General features: G+C 36.2%; 2 protein-coding genes and 1 long non-coding RNA gene across 3 annotated transcripts; 1 reads left to right on the plus strand and 2 right to left on the minus strand.

The window, feature by feature from the left end:
• The first annotated feature begins 816 nt into the window (after positions 1-816).
• LOC116165809 (small glutamine-rich tetratricopeptide repeat-containing protein alpha) lies at positions 817-11,427 on the plus strand. Its single transcript, XM_031480501.1, has 8 exons — positions 817-951; positions 1,025-1,249; positions 1,297-1,400; positions 1,449-1,598; positions 10,412-10,545; positions 10,598-10,703; positions 10,824-10,889; positions 10,941-11,427. The coding sequence occupies exons 1-8, from the start codon at positions 931-933 to the stop codon at positions 11,101-11,103; spliced, it is 969 nt and encodes a 322-aa protein (XP_031336361.1). The 5' UTR covers positions 817-930; the 3' UTR covers positions 11,104-11,427.
• On the minus strand, positions 9,115-9,393 carry LOC116165810. Its single transcript, XR_004144192.1, has 2 exons — positions 9,248-9,393; positions 9,115-9,185 (listed from the first exon to the last, which is right to left on the minus strand). It is a non-coding gene; the product is annotated as an uncharacterized LOC116165810 (long non-coding RNA).
• Positions 11,428-12,645: 1,218 nt separating the features above from the next.
• Positions 12,646-26,438, minus strand: LOC116165942 (IDLSRF-like peptide). The gene is made up of 3 exons (XM_031480713.1): positions 25,962-26,438; positions 14,009-14,293; positions 12,646-13,957 (listed from the first exon to the last, which is right to left on the minus strand). The coding sequence occupies exons 1-3, from the start codon at positions 26,095-26,097 to the stop codon at positions 13,764-13,766; spliced, it is 615 nt and encodes a 204-aa protein (XP_031336573.1). The 5' UTR covers positions 26,098-26,438; the 3' UTR covers positions 12,646-13,763.
• Between the last annotated feature and the right edge of the window lie 1,336 nt (positions 26,439-27,774).

A 27,774-nucleotide genomic window follows, 5' to 3' on the forward strand; every position in this document is an offset into this window, starting at 1 on the left:
CAACAGTAAACAAATGAGGAGGTCTACGCCTGTACTGTCTAAATTTCAAGATCATGTTATGCGCATACTCATCATTTATAACGGGCGGTAGGAATTAATTCCTGCTGTTGAGACTTTTAATTAAGAATACCATTATGGATAATACCAGTTGTACCCGTTACAAAAAGGTATGGAAATTGTAACCGACCCCAATATAGTAGGTCGTGGGGGATAAGGGATAGTGGGTAGAAGTAAATTCTTTTCGTTGGGACTTTTCTTTAGGGTACCGTGAGGAATAAAGCCCAGTGTCTGACCTCCTACCCCTTAATTTTGATGAGGGGTAACAGTTCCCTTCGTTGAGATTTTTAATTGGAGTACCTTGAAAGATAAAACCAATCGCCCCCACACCCGCAAATTTCGAAAAGGAATTACGGAAGGCAATTATAGCTTTGTAGAAGTCAATTCCTTTCGATGAGACCTGCCATTAGATTGCCATGAAGGGTAGAACTGTCCGTAAACATAAATTGGAGTAATTTGCATATTTTAATTTTTTTTGATGGAGAAACGCTGCCGCTTCTTTATAATTTACACAAAAAAAGGGGTTTTGGCACTGTTAGTTGAGGCCAGAAATCCCTTTAGGTGTACACTAATAATTTGTGTCTCGTTTAATTACTATAAAGAATCCATTTATTTTTTATTTATCCACGTTCCGCAAGTCACACTCGGGCCGGTTGAAATGATCAGTCCGTCACTGCCTATGAAAACAGCAAATCACGTGAAGGAAAATGGACCAATCAGAAGTGAGAATTTTTGAGACTTCTTGCCTTAGACTATGAAAGAATCTCTAAGCTTCTTGCACACAGTTTTTTCTTTTAAGTTTGTTGTGCTAGCGTGATAAGTTTAAATATTTACGTCGTGTTCTGTTTTTAATATTAAATTTCTATATATTTTATGTTCAATATGCAACAACCGGTAAGTTCAACATTATAAATCATACAGTGTAAATTCGTCTAGCGATCTAACCTTATATCCCATTTATGTTTAGGACGTGTGTACTCTCGATAAAACCAAAAGAAGTTTGATCCTATCCATGCTGAGCTTCCTGCAGGAGGAAGCACAAAACAGTGACCCCGATAAGAAAGAATCCTTAGAGGTGGCTATTCAATGTATTGAAACGGCTTTTGAAGTGAATTATAATAGCGAGAGTCAGTCAGGATGCGTAAACCTGTTTAATGTATTCACGCAAAGTCTTCAAGCTAACAAAAAGGAGGTAACGGAAGAGATATAATTGGCATTTTTATTATTAATATTTCGTAGACACTAACTGGAGAGTCCATTGCGGAGGCGGAGACATACAAAAACGAAGGTAACGATTTAATGCGACAAGGACTGTTTAGAGAAGCAATTGAGAAATATACTGAGTAAGTTCTTTTTGGGCTAATTTCATCGTACTTACCTATTTGTTTTAGGGCAATATGTATAAACCCAGATAATGCGGTTTATTACAGTAACCGAGCTGCTGCATATAGTCGATTAGATCTTAACGAATATGTTGTTGAAGACTGTGAGTGTGCTGTGAAATTAGATCCGACTTACGGAAAGGCGTATGGACGTTTAGGGTACGAATAATAGCTCTGTTTTTGGTAGGGATCAAACCCACCTTTTACATTGAAGGTTTTAGTGTCATTTTGACTTAATAACTCATGGTCATTATCTTCAAAGTTAATTTAAGCAAAAGCCTTTGAGCACTGAATGACACTTTTTGAGCATCAGAAGCAAAATCCCACATTTGTTGTAATTAAGTTTTCAGGACTATCTTTTGTACATGGGTTTGGCTTCTGGAGAGCATGGTAAACCTGTGCAAAATTTTGTCATATAAGTAGATTGTGGGTGTGAGGGTTTAGCTTGTGCATCAACTTTTTCTAGGCCCTTTGCGCCTGCGTGCTATAGGATCTCTAGGTCATTGTTATTTGATATATGTAGGTACTGACATTCTTGAGAAATGCCATTATGTGCTACAAATAGGATAGGCATGAAGAAAAAGGTTTTATATGGGAAATAACGCTTACAGGGTACACCACCATAGGGCGCTGTTGGCTTTTATGTGAATTTATAAAGATAAATGGAAGAGTTGTTAACCATTTATTTAGTTCCGTAAGGAGGCTATAGGGGGCATGAAGCACATCATTCGAAGCTGTAGTTATATATATTCCATACTCACAAGAAGCATAATATTGCCACATACTGAACATTCCTTTACTTGTATTTGATGGTAAAAGTGAAAGTTTGTGCAGGCGTCTCTGGGGACGTTTTGTCAGAGATGGAATGTTAATTACCATATCTGGATGGATTTATGTTGGCTATAGAGGTGCTTTGAAAGCAGTGGCGGCTCGTAAGCTGCGTTGAAGGTAGTGCCAAATTGTTCGCCCCTCCCCATTATTTTACTAGTTACAAATTTTTGTTTCCATATTATTTCAGTTGTTTAGATTTAGAGAATAATTCTAATATTTATCTACAACATTCCAAAATCTGTCTACTGGCTGGAAGCTGGAGTTGGTGAGACACCTTTGTAGTTTCACCTACAGTGACGGAAACAAGTTTAGCCCCTTCATGATATACTTAAAGCCTGCATTTCAGTAATTCATTTTGTGTAGTTTTAGATGAGAATTAGCGGAATTTTTTTACCAATAATCGTATGGAAAGTGTTACTTTTTTCACGATTTTTTGAAGTATCCGTTTCCATGGCTTTAACCTTATCTATAAACAATAGCATCAATTTTATTTGCAGTTTTATTAATGAGGCCCCTACTATCACTTTTCAACACTATTCAAATCTTTATCTATACTAAACAAGTACTGAAATTTATTAATTCTTTGAATACTCCTTCATTTTCGGATTTATCGCTATGGTCGTGTCTTACAATTCTTTAGAATTAGAAGATTTAGACACATTTTGTTTGTAAACAATATTTAAGTCCGGTATTGCTTTATTTAAAGTTTATCTTCCAGAGAATGCATGGATAAATATTTATTTTATGCATTTTACGTAACAATTAGTCCGGTAAGTGTAAAGTAAAAAAATGTGTTTGACTTATCAAGAATGAAACACGGAAAACAGCGCAAAGCATAGTAATACACGTACACAATATTCAATTGTGCTTATGAGCCAAACTTCTGGTGGCTCAAGTTGTACGTATAAAACGCTACTGCGGTTTCGCTCCTCCCACCCCTCTACTCCCCGCGGAAGTCCACACTTGTAGGAAAGTACGAGCCAGTTTAGATTTGGCACGGCTCGACCGTATTTGCAGTCCACAATAAGCACCATTTGAATTCTTGGTATCTAATTTATTAAATCATTTCTTTTTTTTTTGTTTTAAGTTTTAAAACACAATATGCTCTAGAGTCTAGTGAACACAATTATTAATTGTTAATTATATTTTAAGAATTGATCATTAGCTGATTTCTTGAGGTGGTGCCATGGCTCCTTGGCTCTTTATAGAGAGCCGCCCCTGTTTGAAAGGCTGAGAAATTGTTCATTCTACAAGATGTACAGGTAAATATTGAGTAATGAGGGGCCAAAACAAACATTGTGTCCAATACATTTGGGAGTGAGGTTCCCTGAAGTCCCAAAATGTGCGTTTTTTCTTGATATTTTTTTTTCTTGAAAGCTCAGCACGTAGAAGAATAGAAGCAAAGAGTACCCATAATAAGAGATACAGCGCAATGGTATAAACGCATGTTGGCTATCAGAACTCGCCCGCTAGGATTCCAAAAGCGGGCCCTCGCGTAGAGGAAGCCAGAACTAACCGCCTCTTTAAATATTGGCGCGTATTGAAAATTTACAGAATTCTTTATAGAATTTCGGTTTAAAATTTTTGCGCGGTTGTCACATTTAATTTTCTTTCTTATTGGCTGTATAAAATTGGGCATGATATAATTAGAAAACATTACTTAAGTATAAAAGAAATCAGCAACGATTCAGTACCTATTGTTAATTACATTGGTATTTTCCTGTTTAGTTGGCGTCTATTGAATAGACAGTAATTACTATTTAATTTAATAACCAATAACAGGTACAATTGTAAAAATGTAAATTAAATTTGTTATCCATCCTTTTTAGATCGTCTACTACAGTCAAATTAAAATAAAATTGGATTTTATGATGAGCATAGCGATTATTTTACAGGAAATTTTGTTTGCTTTAATTTTGTATAGATGCGTACATACGCTGAGTTGTTTAATCATTAACAATCAATCATTACAATGCAATAATCCTTATGTCCTCAGAAAAAAAAACATCAGTCTAATCCAATAATCAGTCAAAATATATAGTGCAGTTAAATAATAAATTAATAAACCTGCACCCGTCGAATAAATTTAATTAAATATTTACACGTTATTCTCAATTAAACAATTCAATAAAAAAAATACTCTCGACCCGCATTTTAAGCTGCAGCACTAGCGCGCATCGATCTCCTAGCAACTAAGCGTCGTACACATGTTTTTCAATCACCATTGGCTAGTAGCGGAAAAAACACATAAGTATATGTATTTAAATTTGCCGCTCAACTTGAGCCACCGCGTACTGCTAGTGATTCATCCATCTAAACGATTAATAATGCAGTGTATGTTCTCATTTTTGACAACAACATTGGCTTCCACTCCAAATATAGGGTTTCTGGAGCGTTTAAATATATCCGGAATGCGTGGGTCGATCGGACTGAAATGTAATGAGATTAAAGGGGACATTAGTCACATCGACTGGTAAAAAATATGGTCCAAATCGGTCAAGTAGTTTTTCAGTTATCGCAAAGAAACCATTTTTAAAGAGGTGGGGTTGCGTCAGAGGTTGCGTTGGTCCACAGTTCACATTTTTAACTGATTTGAACCATTCGATCACAACTATAATCCAATTGAGGGCTGAGGCAGTTTATTTTGGATTTATTATATTGTTTATAGTTTGGCCGGCAAAAATTAAAAAGTGATTGCAACATTTTTTTCCGGGAATCTTTCATTATCTTATTATTTGTACAATAAATGCTATAAAACGTCTATTGGCCTTTTTTTAAAAAAAATGTTCGTTTATTTCCGCGCAAGTTGGAGGTAAATATCGTTCGTTAGACTACTTCCTCTAACTAAACGATCTAGTTTGGTCGACTTTTCCATACGTCCGTCCATGGTAGGGCGACGAACAGTGTGTACAAAGGGCAGAGACGTAATCAAAGCGAGCTTATTACTCGCGCTTACTGGGAATACACAATACACACTAAAAAATCTATTATTTACCGCTCAAAAAACGGCTTATTGTTACACGAAGAACATATCTTCGCACCTATGAATCAAACCAACAAGCGTTCGGACCTTAATAAATTGTGCCATAAGCGTAGAATGGAATAACATATCTCTAAACATCATACATTTCAAGGAATAATAGATACCTAAATAAGTACAAGCAAACAGTAAACATTTGGCAACGCTGGAATTTCTGCAATGATATTTATAAACTTCTAAACAAGTAGTTGCCTTGGAATAGCCCCTTAGGCGTAGCGTACGCCAATAAAATTGAGAAAAAGCAGTAAAATTTGTTAGGCAACACACAATACATATGCAACGCTATTCTCTATGCCGTTGAATCTCTTATTATGGGTACTCTTTGATAGAAGTAATGACTGCTGATTCAAGCTTCTTTCTATGTCTTCTAACAACAGATATTAATGGTAAGTATCAAAATCTGGACACATTGTATAATGCTATTGAGCCCTAGGTTTATGACAATAAAATTTGAAATTTTTGTTGTAGCAAGGTTCCAAACTACTCACGTCAATTTTAAAAATTTGCTTCAATTCTAGTTTAGTTTCTAGGGTCTTTATGCATAAAAGTTGGTGTTCCTGTAAGTACATATCTATTGTCCAACATGAATCCACCGTGTGTTAAAGGCGCTTTTGGACAGCGCGAGTTTGCCTCGCCAGTCAATTCTTGTGCAGTGTAAACCGTCGCGGAGCGCGAATTACGAGGTGCACCACCAGCGAACAGCCGGTCGGTCTCGAACGCGCATCAAAGGAGACTCCCATGAACGATTGGCGCAGTGTAAACCAGTTTGTGTTTAGACGCGCATCAAAATGGATCTAAATAAAAGCATTCAATTAATAGAAGTATACAGAAATTACCCTGTACTGTGAAATGCGTGAGAAAAAGCGTACAGCAACAAAAGTAGGCGGGAAATTGGAGCCGCTCTTCCATTGCTGCCTCGTGGGTATTGGCGGCTCAGGGAGAGGCTTGTCTCACCATGCATCAGATTCGGGGTATTTCTCACGGGAGTGGTGCGTGGCGAGTCGTAGGCAAACTCACGCTGTCTAAACAAAAGATTGTCACTTATGAAGCATGTTCATGTCCATACTTTTTTAAGTAATATAAAGATAAAGACGTTTTGTAGAGAACTACAGGAAAAAACATTCTAAATGCACAATATGTATCAGTGGATGATATAAAAAAATAATGAATATCCACATGTGGATATTGCCAGCGGAATCAACTTGAGCTTTAAGGCCACAAAATATTTAAATTTAAACATTGATGATTTGATAAGCTTAAACTTATATGAGTAAAATGCACAGGCTTTATCTTGAGACACTCTCCCTGAATGCGACAGTGGTTGTTCTTTATCTACCAATCTCATAGCTTCGACTCAAAAAGTTGCTTTCAAAGCAGTTCCAATGGAGGCGTACCGCATAGCCCTTATACATGCAAGGAACATTCAACTTTGCACATGATTCAAAATTGCTATAGTAGTGGACACCAGGCATGTACTCCGTAACTGAGTATATCGCCATATTTTCCCAAGTAAATTTTTCTATTTCGGTGTTACAATGAGAATTTTGTGCAACTGTTTTCGGCAAAAACAGTGTTTCAATGAGTTCCATTGTAACATTGTTTTTGGTAACTTTTCATCTCTAAGTTGGCAGTTCGCCAAGACGTCAATGTCAAATCATACGATGTGAAATCAAATTACGTAAAATTTATGTGTTTTCCTTGGTTTTTGGTACACGAAGAACTTAATACATTACAAATCAGCAGTTTACACATCCACCATAAATAAATTTATCTACGAATAAAAAATGACACATTCACGGAATTTAAAGTTTCCAAATGGTCTGTGCACAGAATATGTCTGTGTTGTGTTTAAAGTGACCATATTTAAAATAAGTCAATGACGGACAAGTAAGCGTTATAAAATTTTATTTCCATTTCAAAAACAATAAGTATACTTAAATAGGTACCTACAACTTTACTTTACCTAACTAAACAAACATATATTGACAGTTTATTTTATAAATATTTTTCAGCAGAGTGAACTTTTTTAAGAAAATCACTATCATCTTTTATTTTATTAATAAAATCTTCACAAGATAACTGCATATTACATTTGACAGTAAGTATGCATTTCAGTGTGTCTATTGTTAATTGAGTTTTTTCTTCCGTCCACAATTTATTTATGATCGAGAACACCCGTTCTGTTGAAGCGTTTGTCCCTGGAAAACACAAGCAGAATTGTATAATTTTTTGCAAGTTCATACAAGGCACATCTTCTGAGCAGAAATACGTAAATACTTCAACCCATTTTAAATCAATTGATGTTGAATTTGATTTCCAAGTTGAAATTTTTTCTGGAGTTACATATTCCCTCAAGAATGTGGTTTCGTCAAATAAATTATCTTCTCTAATCTGGTTCGTGGGAAAGTTGCTATTAAGGAACTCATATGTAGATTGTACGTTTTTCCATTCGATGGGTCGAGTGAGAGTTACCCATATGAAATTTTCGGCGATATCAAGATGACCAGACCAGTTATTAAGGTATGTGAGACAATTAACATAGAAGTTTTTAATATGCGATTTAAACCAAATCTCGTTCATTTCTCCACTTTCGTGTAATTGGTTGAATTTGCTCCTCACCATTAAAGGAATAAATCCTTCCGCAATTCTTTCACTCAATTTAATTTTCAAATTCGCTACTTCTTGAAAGGTTTCTATTAAAGTGGTAGTGTTACCCTCAATTTTTTTTACACTTTCTGAAAAAAGTGCAGCTTGATTTTGTAAAAATAGCAACCAAAGTTCTGATGTTGCATTATTAAAAAATGTTTCAATTGCTTTTGGACACTTGTCAATTGATAAAAAGTAGGATTTTAGAGGAATAAACAATTTTAAAATGCGTTCCACCGCTGGAAGTAAAGCAAGCCACCTAGTCTTACTGTATCCTAACAATCTTTTGTATTCTACTTCAGCTTCCATGCAAAATTCCTTTAAACTTTCTGTTTGCACAGTGTATATATAGAAGTGAGAATATATTTTAACAATTATGCTTTCAATATCCATGGGAAGTAAATCGGCAGCGGTTTGGATGGCATTATGCATTATATGAGCTGTGCATCCTACACCAAATAAATTTCGATTTAAGTGTTTTTTTACCCTATTAAAAACATTATTTTCCCCCTTTCTCGAAATTCCACCGAAATTTGTATTTGCATTGTCTGCACAATAAGCTACTAATTTATTTGTTAAGTTGTGGGTCGTTAAAATGTTTATAATTAAGTTTGAAATCATTTCTGATGTTTCCCCAGGAAGTGAAACAAAATCCAAAAGTTTTACAACAACGCCCGTATCCTTCTTAAAATAACGAACTAGTGTCGGGAAAAGCTTTAATCTTTATGATTTGAAGCATCTGAAAAAATGGATACATAATCTAAAGACTCTAAATCATTTGTGAGCTCAGAAGCAGCAAAAGGTGCAATGACTTTCTTTATTATTGCTTCGGTTTTAGTTCTTCGACAAGCAAATTTTTTTTCGAACAAATGTTGGATTATCTTGGTCGTACAATCCATCGATCTAAACGTCTGATTATGAACCACTGTATGGAATGAAAATACTGCCTCAGATAATGCTATTTTTTTTTCACTTGAACCGAACTCCTCCCTTCTGAAATAATTGGTGACTTGGCTTGAAGAAGCAAGGGAAAGCAAAACGTTTTTGTGTTTCTCCGACCCTAAATGCCTTGTTATGTCACGTTTACCTCCATACTCGATAGAAAACACACTCTTACATTTTTCACAATATACTTCGGAATCCAATTTTGATTTTTTTATGAATGGGTATTCTTTTCCTATATCGTCGGAAAATTTGCACATTCTTTTTAGTTTTGGGCCCATATTAATCTACAAATTTATGAAAAATATTTGATAATTGCTTCTATTACTATCGTAACGTTAGTACTTACTTAATTGTTAACCAGAGGAAGAAGACCAATTAAACTAATCTTCGTTTTTTCACTTCAATTGGTTAATTTAGCATAAAAATGAAATCGCACGTGTTTTTGCGCTTGGAAAGCCACACAAGTAATGAACCATGAACGCATCGTACTTGCCGTACCGATACCCCACCGCCCCACCCCGCCCTCTCACCTCTAAAGTATAGTAGTCAAGGTAAACGCGTACGAACCGCCTGCTCGTTAGATTCCGCGAAAAATGAAAGTTGTTCTTTTCCTTTTGTTTTGTGAAGCTATATTATTTTTTCTTTGATCCCTTAAATGCAGGACATTTTGCCGGACATACTATAATGTCGGACGATAAGTTTAAAAAACGGACAATCCGTCCTAATGACGGACGAATGGTCACTTTAGTTGTGTTTATCTGCGCTGCCAACTTAAAATTTGTCAACGTAAATGGTGTTGCCAACTTAAGACATATTAATTCTAAAGTTTCCTGTAGTTTTTCATAATTACTTTTTAATTAAATTAAAACCCCGAAATAGAAAAAATAGTATGAAAAACACGTATTACAATGCTTTATTGTAATACTCCTATCCTGTGGACACTCGTGGCTCCGCTTCGCTACGCCACTCGTGCCACAAGATAGTCGTATTACAATAGGTCGCATTGTAACACTTGTATTTCAATATACTATTTCGTTTTGGTGCCACTTTTTATCCATTTGACTAATGATTCAAAAATGATTGATTGTGTGGCGCAGTGGCGTAATGTGGTACTAAGTGTCCCTGGTTGGAATCCAGGTTCAGGCATCTATATTTGTAAATGTATAGTGGAGGAGCCTCCGCTGAAACCTCGCTCACTTAAAAATATACATAAAAATAAATAAATACTGGGTTATCTAAACCTCTTTTTATGTTGCTATTGCATTTTCTTTAACCGCCATCTTTTTTTAACACATTTTCACCAACCATGGTAAAAGGTGCGATTTTATAAATTTTTCTGTATGTATTATTTTTTTGGTCATGCCGAAGTTTCTTTTGTTATGCGTTGCATTACTTGGTTACTAATTTATTCTATTAGCTACAATGCAAAGTGCAAATACTTAATTTTAATTTGAATTCTCAATTATCGCCGCCGAACGGCCGAACATTAAGTGACTTTTTTTAATTGCAGGATTGCGTACTCTAGATTGAATAAATTAACAAATGCCAGAGATGCGTATTTAAGAGCGCTGGAGTTGGACCCAACAAACGAAATGTATCAGTCTAATCTTAATCTCGTAAAAGAACAACTCGCATCTAACACAGGTAACTGGAGTGGGCTGTAATTTAAGCTGTTGCAACCACATTTTTATTTAAGATTCAGTTCCTAGCGACCGTAACATGGATATCAATCAGTTTATGACGAATCCCAATTTGTTAAATATGGCGTCGGAGATGTTGAATGATCCCGGAATTCGTAATGTGTATGTATGCTATTTCAGAATTTTTGCTATTAGTGTAGGTAGCAGCTAATTTAGCTGTTAACAAACAATAGTTTGCAAATAGGTTTTCATAATATAAACATTTTAATTCAAACTTTGTAGGATGTCGGGATTACTGCAGATGGGTAATGAAGGCGGTAATCCAAATATCGACGCGCTATTATCTATGTAAGTTATTCTTAAAATCGGTCTAAAATGTGGCTATGATGCCTATTTTAGGGGCCAACAATTGGCCGAGCAGATGCAAATTAATAATCCATCATTTGTGGATAATTTACGTAGGCAATTTTCTGGGGATCAAGGTAGTAATGCGTCTGCAAATAATACTGACAGTAACGAAGAGTCTAGTGATAAACCAGCTTCTTCGAAAAAAGAAGATTAACATTTATTATTGTTCCATTTTTATTAAATTTTTGTTATCTGTGTCATGTTGCAAACTTATTTGTTAACGCTGCATTTAAGGAAAGACGTTTTGTGCTACCAGGCACTATTCATTTAGTATATCAATATTGCGGTGGTCATTGTGTCAAATTTGGTGAACCTTTTTGAATTATATTTTGTACATGTTGAGTGCTGTGAAACAAATTCGTATGCAGCATCACAATAGTGTTTGGTCCGATAGTTGGTACCAAATAGACTTTGTGTAAGACTAAGTGCTATATTAAATAAACAATTAAACTTTTACAAGTCAACTGCAAATTTTTCACCAGTTGTTTTATTTTTATTGCCTTCTTTTTTTAAAAGTAATATACAGGGTTGTAAGAAAATAAACCAATACCACAGTATGAATGGAGGCGAACAATCCTGCAGACTGTCTGACAATTAAAAAAAAAATTTACCACGAAAATACATACGGGACCCAAATGGAGCTGCGCTTGAGTTTAAAAAAAATTATGAATTGGGTGGTTCTAGAAGTATTTTGATGTGATTGACTCGCCAACAGATTCCGCGTGTTAGTTGGCGAAGTTTATGCCGTGCGGCGTCGTTCCAATGGTAAATGGGGTGCATGACAAATGGACCTTCCTTTGGGGGGGACTCGTGTAGTAAGTCTTAAGGGTGAGTTTTATTTTTGTTCAATCAGGATGCCTGTAAATTCACTAAATCCCAAAAATCAGTTCTACCACTGAAACGCAAACGAATAAAAATACGTAAATGTTGAGCTGATGTATAAACTCAAAAAAAGGTAATTAGGTAGGTTTTGATTATATGATTCAATTAAAACCCCATCGCCAATGTAATACCATTTGTGTATGTATGTGTCTTACAGGTAAGGCGTCACCCACGTTGTTGAAGTCAACTACCGAAAATGATGAAGATGTAAATATACTTACTTGTGCCAAAGCTATATTACAATTTTATTTTGTGGATTTCTTATTTGTAGAAGTTGATATCAAAAACGATGTCTCTTCAGTATTTAGGGACCACTATTAATAAAAATGGAGTTGGGTTTGACGGTGACGATATACCCCCCATATAATGATTGTAAGTCGGTGGTGGAGTAATTTTTCCCACCATTTTCTCCTAAAGTTAAGTGTAGGTAAATTTTTATAATTGTTTTTACAATGGAGAATAAAATTGATTTGATTTGATTTGATTTGATATCGGTGGACCTGTTTCTAAAAATCTACTTTGCAGGATGTATTTGGGACATATTTCGGAGATTCCAAATGAAATACTTCCGTCAATCAGATTAGTTCTGTTCCTGGACACACTTTGGAGTAGGATTTTCATTTTTTCATGCAAGTCGCAGATAACTAAGTGGTCAGGAGTACAGTGGTTACGTGAACTGCGCTGGTGTTACGAGGCAGAAGGCGTGTGGGTTACCCACATATATGTGTTGCTTCGTTTCACAGTAGATGGATGTTACTAAAGGTAGGTGTGTAGAGAAAAGTACGCACAACAGATTTTTCATATTTTATTTCATTTAAAAATTTCAATTCATTAACGAAATTACTAAGTGGTTATTTATATTTAAAGAAATTAAGTTGGTATTTATGAAGTTTTTTTTTACATATATTGGGTAATTAAAATATTTATAATTTGATGTCGGCACAAAGAACTCCACAACTACCTAGTCGAAAAAATATATTTGTATATATATTTATATCAATTGGACTCAGTCCTGCTTTCTGTCATGTATATGTGATTGACGTTTGTCCAATTGTCGATTGAAATACTCGTCGTGTTGTTAGTGTCAGGTCGTTATCGGTGCACTACGAGTTTAGCAATCAACAATCGATGATTAATGTTGAGTTATATGTTATATGTACAAGAAAATAATCACATTCGGCACAGTAGGAGCAGCAGCAATATGTGAATGCGTGCGAGGCCCTACATACGCAACGCCTTGAGATGGTTCATTCCTGTTAGACTGTTGCTTACCAATCCGATCCTCTAGTTGCTAATCCATCATTCTGACAATTAATAGATATGCGGGGCTTGAGGCATAGCATATTCGTTGTGTCATATGTCATCTATCACGAAACAAAAGGCTGCCTTTGATCTCCCACCATTCAGTGCCGCATTAATTGTTCTGGGAGTCAAATCCTTGTACGATAATAACTGATCACACTGTATATATAAATATTAACAATTTTTTAAATATCACTTAATGCACGTGCTAAATTAGCATATTGTGGAGACATATTCAAAAACACGTAGATAGATAAGGAATATCGAATTCTAAGTTTATGTCAAAAAGTAAAACAACCTGCTTGGTTGTCTTAGGGTCTCGCCCGATATGACTTGTATAATAATTGTTATAATCACTATTAACTAATGATATGTAGTATCCCAAAAAATATTGGGGCCGTTGATATGTATCTTGTAAGTCTGATTGTTACTGACCATAATTTGTTTTGATGATCCGCTGAGACAGCTGCAGATCATACATGGCCAAGGGACGAAAAGGGGACGGATTCTACGAACTCTGCTGCTGTAATGAAAGGGCATTTAGTAGGGAAGATAAGAATAAAATCCCTTAATTAGAGGTGCATGTGGTTGGGGATGAGCGAAAAATACAGCAGCAGGGTCCGATATACTTCAGTCCAAGAAACCGGTGTTAACTAATTTTTCCAGAAAAAATTTTACATCCCCCAGTTCTGAATCTTTTATCCCCAAAGACTTGAGCATCCCCAAGTCTCCATTCTCCACTGCCATAAAAACTGATCTTAAATGTTCTAAATCTGATCGCATTAAATGAAGCGCGGCTCCAAAATCTTCTATTGTTTGAGATTCTGAAACGTGGACAGTTAAAACGTTAATAAACAACTATAATACTTGATTACCTGATAATGCAATTGCTACTTTATCTACTCCACCAAGTGGCTTTAAAGCGTCCCGCGCTTTACTACCAAACAATTTTTCGAGATAATTTGGTCCATGACTGGCAAGTAAAGATTTCAAAAAACTTCCAGTTTCCTCTACGGGTGGTCGTTTCGCAGCTGTGCACAGACGAGAGTCTTCGTCGTACCCGTCGGGGCAGTCGGGCGCCCCATCACATAAATACTGAATTGATATGCAATTACCATCACCAGGACACTTAAAGGGTTCATAAGGATGGCACGCATCTCCTGAAAAAAAACAACAAATTTAAGTTTTGAATTGGATTAGTGTATTACTTTTGGTAAGCAAAATGAAATCTCAAGCTCTTTATTGCTGAGAGCTACTCGTGATCGGGAACTCCTTTGTCCTGACTTGTGAAAATTAAACCATCACTCATCATCCCTAATCTTATGTTTGAGTTTTATTTGACTTATTTTTTTTTAATATGTTTGAGTGAGCATTTCAGTAGAAATTAGAAAGACCTTTTTTTTAATTAAAAAAATAACAGAAATGCTTAGGGCTTTTAAGATCCTGGGCCTTCCACTTACCACGGCTCCCAAAATTCAAAACAAAATTGAGATTAGTGAAGGGAACTTACGATCCTGGAGGCACAAGGTAGTAGAAGTCTCGGAAAATCTCAAGATCACTTTGAGGATTGAATTATGAGCCTAGAGCACCCACTGTCGACCCATGAGATGACGGACTCAATAGAAAATGTGTGAATGAAGGAGACGACCCTTTCATTGTTCCAAACCCCTTAAAAAACCACAGACTTTAAACCTCCGAGCTTAAAAATGCTTTAGGGAAATGTAACAAGACTTCCATTGTAAGGAAGCATTGTAAGGAAATCAGCAATATACAGTAACAAGCGCGTTCAGAAATGCATTTTATTTCAGATGTAAATAGAGTAAATTAATTATGCTGCAGTACGTGTGTATATTCAGGATGAGGTAAATGAAGCGAGTCATTGTAATTAAAATAAGAGCATTAAGGAGATAAAGTACGTCTGTTGTAATCACAGAGCGCGTCGTGCAATCTTAAGCCAATCGGCCCATTAGGCGGTCTCTAAAAAAGAAATTAAGCCAAGAGCGAGTCATCGTGTAATCTCGCGGACGAAGAAAACAAAGTTGACAATTTCCACGGCGGAGCACCGTAATTAGAAGCCACGCCCAGAAGTCTGTAGCCGGTCCGTGCATTCCGAATCATATCCAAGTCCCGAAGGCAAACCCATTCTACATCAAAGCAGCGAAGAAAACGCATCTAGAACTGTTGCACAAACACTATACTGGAGGTATTTATGGACGTTTTTGTTTAATCGCGTCGTATTTTTTTTGTATTTAAGTGCTAAACAAATTGAAACCATTTTGTTCAAGCGATTATACAGGGTGTTTATAAAAATACAAGCTCAAGCGCCTGACGGTTATTCATTATACAATGAGTTTGTTTCATTTATAAATAAAGGGATTATTTCGCCTCAACCCCACTACTTATATTTTATTCTATTGCAGCAAAGAGCAACTTAAAAAAAATAACGGTTTCATAATTTAATAAAGATTATTGAGTTATTTTTATTCTTTTTTGTACTAACTATTAAACATTGACTTTTATGTCACAATTTGTTATTATTGAAATTGTGCAAAAAATACTGATAATAAAACGTGGCGTACTTTAAGCTTTTGTTTATGTACCGTGAGTGAATCATGTTTGTCTGTTATACGGTGAGGGTGATAATGCCTTTTACATTATTTTATTAGAGCCACGCCATTTTGATGTTTGTTTTTAATGTAGGTACATGTAATTTACCGTTTTACGAGTTATGTTTTGTCTAAATTGAATCGGAGATGTGTTTTGTAGGTACTTGATTTGATTTATCGTATTTTTCACTTGTATTTATGACGTTTCTTGTACCTATATCATTCTTGTTGATTTATTTACTGCATTTGACTAGATACCTTTTGAAACGTTGGATTTGTGTATTTTTCTCTAATGCATTTTATTGACGTAGTTGATTTATTTCGTGTATTTGTCTGGGTTCTGCCTGTTTTTTTGTTCCTTAAAAGGTTTTCCTGGTATCGCCTTGTTGTGTGCGTAATATATTTTTTTATTCTTGTTTTTGCTTACTCACAAAATTCTGCATTTTATTCAATTACCTCCGTATTATAGCAACACATAAAAGAGCCAACTTAGGTATTACACAATGTAGGAATTAATTCGTGCCATCCAGTCCGAGCCGACTGCTACTCAGATTCAAGTACCGCGAAACGTCCATCGTTTTGACTTGAAAGTTAGATGGGTCTGCTTAATTATTTTTCCCAACTGCCAATTGTAAGTATAGCGTTAGTCACGATTGCAGTGCTGGTTTGGAGGATCCCTAGGGTCAGACAACAGATAGTGCTGGAAGCGTTCTGGAGACGTGAAGCATACCTGAAGTAGACGTAAAGAGATCGCATAGTGAAAGTGATGGAGGCGTGAGGAGATATCGGACGTGTTGTGAAAGAGGCATTAAGGAGACGCACTGGCGGAAGAAAGCCTTCAGGCATGAGGAACGTTCGCAAAAAAACATGAAGGTGATGGAGGCGAGAAGGAGATACTGGGCTTGATAGGCGTATAAAGCATGCATGAGGGAGAAGGAGATGTAAAAAGCACTTGACCTGTTCCGTTGTCCGAAAACGCTTGATTTCGTTCCACAATATCTGAATTCTGAGTGAAGATGAAGAAGCGGTCGAATATCCCTGTGAAAGGTGAATGCTTTAGCTAGACAATAACGTCGGGGTTTTAAACTAATTTTTTTTTAAGGGTAACGTCGAGGGCTGTTAGGGTGCCATATTGTGGAAAAGACAAAAGGAAATACATTTTCCTGGCATTATTGCCTGGATATTAAGTTTACGAACTTATCTCAATTTTGGAAATTGTTCCAACTTAAAAATTTTCCTCAAAAGCGCGAAAAGATAGCTTCCGCTGCGCCACTTGATTTATACAGATAGAAAATGTGCATTATAATTGGTCTAGGTTTATGTTTCTGCCATCAATCACAAATTAATATTATAAATGGCCAAATTTGGCGATTGACAATAGGCAACTTATACTTACTCCGTTCTGTATGTACTGTCCAATCTAAAAGGAGATGTGAATGTGACGCAAAGAATATCTGCGGGTACAGTTGGCGTGGCATGGCGGAGGTGTGGTGATAAAATGTGGTAAATAACGCTTGAAAGAGGCCTGAAGAAGATATAAGGAACGAAAGAGATAAAATGTACCTGATCATAGCCTGAAGGAAGAGTAAGGGAAATTTAAGGAAGTCGTGAACTTTCGAGAGAAGCATGAAGGAGACCTGAAGAAGACGTGAAAAAAGTTTTAAGGAGATATGATAGTATGGGAAAAAAGGAAAAGGAAAATGTCATCGTGTTTTATCCCTCCGACATCCCTGACTACAGGGACGCGGGCTGCTCAGGCTTGCCAGAGCCTCTTCAGCCAGAGAATGGGAATGTAAGGATAGAAAGTTAGGGATGGGAACGGAAGGAACGGAGTTACGGTGCTGAGGGGGAAAGTACTGCTTCGGCATTCGCCTCGTAGATTTCAAGATAATGGTACCATTATGCGAAGCTACGTATATTTGAGGAAAACCCCCTGGCAAAACCCCAGACAGAGCAGTCGGCAGCGGGATTCGAACCCACAACCTCCCGACGCCTCGGCGTGTGGGAAAGTAAAGATGATGGACATAAGAGAGCGTGTACGTGATTTGATGGAAGATTGAGGTAGGTGTGAACTGTGAAGCATGAATGAAGGTGCAAAAGAGATCTAAATCACTTGAGGAGAAGGTATAATCCTTCCTATTACGTTTAGCTCAGACAAATTTAAAATATTTCAAAAGAAGTGAAACGTATATCTGTAAATTTTATTGATATTGTTGTGTAAACGACGTCATGTAGATCGTTATTTCGGTCTAGACACCAAAAGTGACGATGGGATATGACAATATCTCAATTTATTAATTGTACATCTGGAGGATTATTTACGAAATAAGCACAGAGTTAGTTCGTTTCTTTTGAATTTGTATCTCAGTGTTTGTTTTTCCTTTTAGAAATCTGTAATTGCGTAATTCTTATTTAAAATGGATCACTTTTGTAAATTGTTTATTTAGATTTGTGCAATTGTGTAAAACGTGAAATTGCGTGTTAAAATGTAGAGACATCTGGTCGTTTGCGATAAGCAGTTTTTATTAGAGGACATGTAATTAACGTACATGTTTTAACGCTGTAAAGAAATAAGGTGTTTTGATACATTGGGCGTTATTTTTGGCGCAAGTGGCGACCTTCGAGGCTGGCGTTATCAAGTATAATTGTGATTTTTGAAAATCTTGTAGAAGGAGTTTATCTTATGATGGTTGTGGTGTCCCTTTAAATACTGGAGACAGGGATTATTGAAAAAATAACTGAAAGTAACTTAAGATTTTCTTAATTTTTAATTATTGACTGTCCGAGTGCAGGGGAATTATGTCCAAACAGGCTTTGTGTAGGTATTTGCGTAAAAAATCTTTGGAATTGTTGGAAGGTCACCCGAGTCTCTCGGTTTGAGTAATTTTAAATCAATATTGGGATTTTTCTTCTATGCCGGAGCCGGATGTATAAAATTCTAACCATTGCACACAGCAATATTATTTAGAGGTTTATTGTGTAATAGTGTAAAAAACTCCAAAGTCCGTGCCCATTTACGTCTAAGTACCACATAAAGAATATGCAGAGCTGATTATCACTGGATATTAGCTCCTTTAAATTTTAATGCAAACCCCCGTTCCAGCAAATGCATTTGCTTATAAGTATTATAACTTTATTTATACTGATTGCAAATAGTAATAAAACACGGAAGTCAAAGCGACAATATTCAAATTAATTAATATGACAGGCAGATCTTCATTTGTTGTAGCTAGTTATTTTGGTTGCATAAAGTTAGGCGTGCTTCAGAAGACTTTATCATTTAAAAGTAGACATTCCTATAGAAAATCCCTATGTCTACTTCTACATCGCAGGTATATCGTGTTTACGTTATCGAGGATCTCCAATGTCTTCACTCATTTTGTTACAAATAAAAATCAACAAACCTCAGCACAGGGGCGAGATTGAGAGAATATTTAATATAGTGATGGGGAACAATAAATTTGAGGTAGCGATATTGCCTTTGCCGATAAATGTCTCATTTTAGATTAAAATAGTTTCATTCTTGACTATTCCCATACATTGCCACAGTGATCGCGTGCAGATATTTTACCTTTATGACCGTACATAACACTTTCATTGTGTTTTATAACTAAACACACACAAAGCGTCACTATTTACAATTTGTAATTGATGATGTGTTTTTATAATTCCTTGCGTGCAAATTAGTGCAATAACATACCTTTCTTTAAAATTTCTCGTGCCACCAAAGTTACCTCGTCCCTTGTCCCATATCATGCTATTTATTAGAAAGAAAGAAATTGGACCCTTTCAAGAAATTTAATGCGTGACACGACATAGTCAATAAAATCTCCATTAAACGGTACAATAGGGGTGTTTATTGGAAATGGCAGTAAAAAAAAAACAATTTGCAACCCCTGGCTCGCTCTTTTAATGCTACGAGTTTTAAGGCATGAAAATAGTACCAAATGGGTCAAATGAGCAAATAGCACCTTTATTACATGACTTATCTCGAAAATTCAACAAGAAAATGTGATATTACTCTACGATGAGTGGAGGGGAAAACTGTGTAAAACCCACCCTTCAAAAGTAGTAGGTGGGCATTGTAACTCTACACATCTTGGATTACCCCCAAAGCTACAATGGAAATAAGTATTGTTTGGAGCGAACACAGAAAGTACCTCAGTTCCCTTTCGTCTTTCGAGGTAGAGTAGAAGAAAGCTCATAACATAGAGGTGGTAGGCGATCTATGTGTAGGTATTATAATCGTTTTCTCTTTGGCGCAATTTCTGAATACGATAAGTAATATCATCCATTTTCTTCTTGTTCTACCAGCATCGACATTTCTTCATGTGCCATTCATTGTTGCACCCTTTGTCGTCAATATTTGTTGGAAAATAATCGCTTTCCTTGGTTAAAATAAAATATGAAGAATCGCTTGCGATTTTCAGGAGGGGCCAGGAAGGGCAGAAAATATTCAAGACAATGCGTATGGCCCTGTATATAACACAAAATTCCATCAAATTTTCATAGTTAAGTAAGCCTAGCTTTCTTTGTTATGATAGATCAGGCATGTTTCATGTTTCAGCATTTTCAGTGCATGTTATAGAGAAATATTCGATTACTTTTCCTTCGCCTTACTCACATTACCGTTTAGGACCAAAACGAACTGTCAGTATCTCAATACTAAAAAAGTTCGTAATTTTGATAAGAAAAAAAATGGCAAAAATCCGTAAATTTAGATAGTGAGGGGGCGGGGATTTACCCACATATTAAATTGTGGTAACTATCGCTTCCAAAATACCTAGGAAATCTAATTTCTACGGTATGGAAGAAAAGTAATTAAAAAATGAATTAATATTGATACTTGTATTAATTAGAGAAAAAAATAATGTCTTTTAATGCGATGACACTGTAACGTGAGCCCGCTGGCGCATTTTATTTAATTCGATTTTCTTACGTTTTTTTGGATTTTATGTAGACAAGCGATTGGATTTTAGACATGAAGGATATTGGCGAGTTACGCTTGAAACATTTTGGGTTAAATTACCGAGGCATATTTCTTCATATGTACTGTACCGCTTTATGCGAATAGCGATCTAGAGTAGGTTTAAAATTAGATTAGAATGTGTAAACTACGTCACGCTTTAATAAGTATCTAGTGCCAGCTAGGCGGGTCGCGATGGCAGGAGTTAGTGATATCGAAACCGCTGACGTAACACGATTCGTCTCATTGCACACAGGCCGTTTCCGATTTTCTAGCGAACCGGCTTCTAGGTAGGAATGGTAGATTTCGATTGGTTGCAAAACGCAAAGAGAGGCGCCGACTTTGGGCGTAATGAAATGAGTTTCGTTGGTTCATTTTCGGATTTTCTAGCGGTCTTTTTGGTGAAAAGGGGGAAAGGGACGAAGAGTCGAGCGTGAATGTCGTCGCAAAGCAAAAAAAAGTTTTGACCTTCAAATTTAAGGGTTGTTCCTTTATAAACAAAAAAATACTCCGAGCGGGCGTTGATAAAATTTGCGTTGGGCTGTAAACGAAGTTAAATGGGTTTTTAAAAAATGGCGTGATAGTACTGCGAAGAAGAAGAGTAAACCATTTCAATCGCGGAGGGTGTACTTTAATTTGCCCTTGGAGTACCAGTCGAATGTGATGGCTTTGTGTGGACTTCACTTGAAGTACTCGAGGTGCATCTGTTTTATATTTGGGGATATTCACACGTAGACTTGAGCAACGGCAATAAAATTCTTTTTATGGCCGAAAAAACACTAATTTCGGAGAAAAATTCCTTTTTCCTTGTTTGCTACATATACCGAAATACTCACCGCCTTTTTAATATTTGGGGTAATACACTGCATTGTTAAAAATAGACCATGAAATGATCACTTTTACAGTTAACGTTATAATATTCAACCATTTAGTAAATTTTGGATTTTATTGTCGACCAGATTGAGACGTAATTTCCTGTGTGACTGGAATGAATTTAATCCCTTGGGACTAGGAAGGTAAGGCTATTTTATAATTGGGAGGATCGGTGCAATCCATATTTTAAAAATTGCAAAGCAATTAAACTAATTTAATGTAACTACCCGCTGCAACACTTGCCTCTTGACCCAGTGGCGTAGGATGCCTAAGAGCGCAACTTTTACTTTTCGTGAAGAACTATTGTTCCTTAGAAAGCGACATGTTTCAAAATTGATGTGAGATGTGACATCATATCAACCATTTTTTAGTATCTGCAGATCAAAGGAGCTTCAATGATTTTTTAAAACCCACTAGGAAAGTGGAACAAGTAACGAAAAATTAAAAGATGCGCTCTTATAAACGCCTGAAACCATCGGATAACTGTAGTTCTTGGGTGTACGATTAGATTTTTACTTTTGAAATAATGTTAACCTTTCACACAGAATATTATGCCTCCGACTCAAGCTCAAAGTTACAAATCTGTAGTTCAATTACCTCGAGGAAAGCGGACATTTTCTGAACACCTAAAAAATTATCTACTTGTCGCGCTTTTGCTTTAAAACATTTCACTGCAAATACGTATATGCTAAATTTAAAAAAACAAAATCCACGTTAGTTTACAATGTAATAGGTGGTCGCTTTCCCGTCTCAAAAATTACGTTTTGAATTTGTATTTTGTTAAACATGGGAAAATTTACACATATACCGCTACATAGCGAACATGAACAAAAGTATGTCTGGCGAAAACAAGCGATAACCACAACCGTATTAGGGAAAGCAAGCGCGGTTGCAACGCTTTTGTTCCATTTGGTGGCATAAGTGCAGGTTTACTATACCTTTAAAGTACGCTAGTCGAGGTTTTTGCGTTCAGAAAATTGGTCCTGTTTCAGAACTTCTACCGGGCGAGGTTTGCATAGGGAGAAAAGTGAGGTACGTTGAAATTGAATTCTCAGTGAAGTTACGAGCTCGGGCTCGTATCAAATTGGGGAGCGAGCACGTACAAATATTGATGTTGAAAAATAATTGTCGCAGTAGACATTTGTTTGCTGCGTTGTGAGAAATATTGTGCGATCAAAAATGAGTTGCTCTCGAGTCACCTTTGGAACTTTTGTTTACATGGGAAATCATACTTAAATTGAACTTTCAAAGGCGACTCGAAAGCAACTCATTTTTGATCGCCCGTTATCCTCGCGTTTGTGTGAAGATTCGTGGTGCGATTTCAAGAATCAGAACGGGCATTTATTGTGTGAAATGTCTCAGCATAGTAGTAAAAAATTTGCTAAATTTCGAGTACGTCATGGAGAAACATTTAAACAAATTCGGATTTGTGAACAATTGCGATTGCGGATCGCTAACAGTAATAAGCAAGTTGCTTAAAGTTGAGTGACGCCGAGTGGACAGCGTCAGCAATACATAAAATTTTGTATACCAGGGTGGCGCAAGAATTATGATATTTCTAAAAGAAGCGTCATTTTCCCAGAAAAGATAAGGGTATTTTGTTACCAGAAAAAATATTACCCATAAAGTAGTGGCCGGTTATTTTTAGGAATTTGCATAAAGAATTTTGTTCGAAGTAATTTTAATATTCCTAAAGGAATCGACCCGTGAAAACTACTTGCAGGAAACAGATTTGTATTTTATTCATTGATTAGAGTCGAATTCAAACAACGGATTTTGGGTATTTTGTTATTGATTGGAAAATTTCAGTGATACCATTCCTTTGGTTGCATTATAATTTTGTTTAGCATTCAATGGTGTCATGTGCGTATTTATTCGAGTTCAATTAAACCAGAGCATTAGATTTGGAATTTCAGGTTTTAAGAGGAGCCAAACTTCCGCAAGGTGAGGGGCATAAAAACATTCTTATTACTGAGCTAGCCCGCCGTGGGCAAATTAATAATAATAATAATAATAATAGTATTTTATTCCATAGACAAACTAGTTTATGTGGAAGTTGTCAACAAATATCTTAAAATTTTTAAATGACATTGAATATTATATAAGTAAAAAACAAATTACACATTAAATAGCGACAAACAAGTTACATTAACCAGTAAAATATTCACTTATATCATAGTGACATTTGTCAACTAGAAACAAAAATAATTTTTCTTTAAAGATTGATAATTGCCTACAATTACGTATTATGTGAGGTAAATTGTTATAGATCTTAATTCCCAGATTGGAGGGTGAATTGATTCCAATTTTTGTCTTAGTGAAATGTGGTCGAAGATTATCATTATATCATTATAAATGGTCATATTAAAATGTTCACTAGTGTGGTAGAGGTTCAATTTTATCTTATTCAAGTGGGGTTTTAGACGTTTCTAAATGTAACTAAGCCGTTACAACATCCCTTCCAATTAAACTTTTTTATTTCAAATTCATCACCACGTGTAAGATCAAATCGGGAAAGAAGTCATAATCTGTAGAAATCAAGTCAATCCACCTTTCACCTTTCAAATAAAATCACAAAAAAGTAGAAAATCAATTAAAAAAGTCCGTTATCGGGCTTTCGTTACAATTACTAATCTAAATACAACTTAGACATCCCTAACAACCTAATTGTAAGCACATTTGCGCTGGGTAAAGGACGTGATAGGTACTGATTTATTGCAAAATTACTTCTGTTTCGGACTCGTATTATCAAAGTTGTTAGTAACGCTAGTTACATCATTTTCAGAAGCTGTTTTTGGTTCAATATCAAATCAAGCCATTCTATTGTGCATGTCAGGGGTGTGTTTTTTAATTTATTTATTTGCTCGGTACGTGATTCTAGGTTAAAAATTAATATAAAATACATTCTAGGGTTACCGGATCATAGAGCCCTCGGGCCTTGTTAAAAAGTTTTGAAGTGGATGTGGATGTGCTACCATGAAACGCCTCCCTCCACCCTCCTTTCCATAAATCGACGTGTTTTTGCGATTTACAGCTCTGCCATTATGCCAAAATCGTGTCTTTTATTGTTGAAGATTTTTCATGAAAATAAACGTGAGTAATCAAACGAATCTGATATTATCGAAAATTTAATTGTTTATCAGACAAAAATTACCAGGTAATTTCGGATTTATTGTTGGGATATTCCATATTAGCCATGCATTGTTCTCCCTTTTTGTTATAATAGGTAGTAATTGCCCACAGACCGTGTTTTATGCCTGAATTATTGTAAACATCAGAGAAGATAGTTTAATAATTTATAAGAGACGGTATAGCGGAAAAGTAAATATGGTACAAGCTCCCTTGTAGTATTCCAGTGAATAAATCCATGCAAATCAGTTGTAACAAAAAAGCGCATACTTCGATGAAAAATATTCCAAGTATACTTCTCTGCTGTACTCTTTCTTTACCCATATTAGCAAGGCTTAGAAGACTGTATTGTGCACGGTTGCATCAGTTATTCAGATTTGGAATCTTTTGCAGAGAGGAAGGATTTTACCTGTTGCAATATAGCATTTCATATTGTTTACCCATCCTGTCAATGAGGCAATTTAATAAATAAGTAAAACTTTTTATATGTAGTTAGAACGCTTATACAAGCTAAAATGAATAAACATTTACTGTCTGTATGTTATTGATTTTTTAAAACAGTGCAACTTGACAATAGCTACATATTTTTACTTCCGAAGCGAGCGCACGTCAATATGTTTACATTATGTCCCTGCTACATATCCACATGAAGTTATGCACACAACTTTTCCATGCCAACTAAAGCGATTAATTACTGTATCAGGCACATATATCGAGCAATGAAAACAATTGAAAATCAAATCTGTTCAAAAACACTTGTTGAGTAATTGGCAACAGAACTCATTCTGCATCGGTTAATTGCTGATCCCAAGTTCATTTCTGTTCATTACGTTGGTATAGGGAAGTGGAATGGCCACATGGGATGCCTATGCTATTATGCACACCCACGCAAGATTTCGAATTTGAAATTCTATTGCATGCATAAAACAAGAGGATTTCGCATACTATCTTAACATAGTAGGTAATTCGAGACACAATTGATTCCGTTGGGAAAAATAAATCGTAATAGAACGGAGGAATTGGAACGAGTCTATTAACTCTAGGGTCGTATAAAATTAGGTGGAGTTGCTCCTATGTGAAGATGCATGACAAAGGATGTCTCAGCAAAGCACATTATCATTAAACTATTTGCAAGACCGATATGATGATGATGATAAACAACACTATTGATCGCTCATTATATCTACATACAGTGTACGTTAGGTACCTACAGCCTAAGTAATGATGTTTACATAACCAAGATAGATAACTTACCATTTCGTTTAAAATTCAAATGTCCATACAGCCTACTGAGGTCTATCGCCATAACGGCGTGTGGAATAGCCGCGTAGACGGCGACCACCACCGTGGCCAGCAGCAGCGGGTGCGGTGCCAACACCACGCGGACCATTGCTGGCGTCGCTGCACAACTCGTGATGGGAAGCGGTCGTCGACAGTGCTAACAACCACTCTCCCAGGACTATACTATTCGTATAGACTTCATTACGTCACAACGCAGCGTCAGTGCGTCCAAAATGGCTTTGCGCAACCAATTGCTCATCGATCAATATTCACATCCGCCTTTCATTAATTAGATACCTACTATTTGTTTTCTGGGAAATCATTTTGACCTTTTGTGCTGTAACTTTACACGTACTTTATTTGAGTCAAATTCCCGCGTAGGTACACACTCATGTAATATACTGTAAGTGGAGAAACCCTCATAGTAGGAGGACATGGGCGTCAGCAAAAGGTCCCTCGGGCATTTACATACGTCACGCGTGGGATCGCGATACTCTCACTCACACCGCCATATTAGAAATTAGGCACCTACAACCAAGAGAACATTGCACATCAATATGTTGCGTGTTACAACTTGTAATTCCTTACAAAAAAAGATCTTCTACGCCCACTGATTGCTTTACCGTGGATTGCGGGCTTAACAATAATTTAAGCGATGGGACGTCGTTGTCATCTCAATGATACCAGAATGAAGCGTCTCAAGTACTGAAAACCTACGGATACCTATATGCCATTAGAATATAATCAAATCTTGAAATAAGGCTCTATCCATCGTTTTATATGGGTAACGTTCAACAAATTAGAGACAAGCTGACATTTGGCAAAGTACTTTGTTATAAGGGTCTAAACTAAACACCCTCTGAAACCCCAGCGTCGAAGCGTTGAGCCCGTTAGCCTAAAACCACCCTCTAAGTGGGATAAAATCTACCTTTTTTGAAATTTGTCTTAATAACTTTAAACTTTTAAGAAAAAATGTTAAGGGGGAAAAATATGTAGGGAAGAAAATTTCCTATCATATATAAATACGTCAAAATTGTTAGATGTCCAGTGGCGCAAATTTCAGCAACTCATTCAACTACTTATATAAACACTATAAGTGCACTTTCCCAGGGGCGGACTGGCACGGGGGGGGGGGGGTGGCGATTGCCACCTAGCCTGTAGATCATAATGGCCCGTTGGAAATTTATAAGTATGTGCTGTATTTAGTTTCTTGCACTATTAATAAATTATTAACACGTTTCTCTAATTGGGGTTGATGTTAGGTTGTTAAAAAATTCTGTTTTAATTGAATGTTTTACAATGAATTTATCATTTTTTGTCGTAGTATTTTGAAAGTGCTGAAATACAATGATAGGCGACGCAACTCGTGTGGATTGTATATTTTGTTACTTTTAATTATCAGCTGCAATTTAAAAAAAAACTGTATGGTAATTGATTTTCGAGAAAGGAGTACTTTAAAATGTTTTTGTGGTGCACCTCAGAGCTACCCCCCCGGCACCTTCATTACTACACTAATACTTTAATGGCCCGTAAGTACCCAGTCCGCCCCTGTGTATAACCTTCCTTTTTTACCAAAATTCGACTACACCAAAATTTCTCGGGAAAACACTTTTTCTTATTAATTTGGGTGCGTAGAATCCAAATCAATTCGTACTTTTTCGATCAGACTTCTCAATCAAAAGTTATAGACTAGAAACCAATTTCGAAAAAAAATTCGAAGGGCTGTAACTTTAGAACTAGTAGCCCAATCTTGGAACTGTTTGAAATTATGGATTCTACAGGCCAC

Source organism: Photinus pyralis, unplaced genomic scaffold (genome assembly GCF_008802855.1).
Source record: "Photinus pyralis isolate 1611_PpyrPB1 unplaced genomic scaffold, Ppyr1.3 Ppyr1.4_LG3a, whole genome shotgun sequence".
NCBI lineage: Eukaryota > Metazoa > Arthropoda > Insecta > Coleoptera > Lampyridae > Photinus > Photinus pyralis.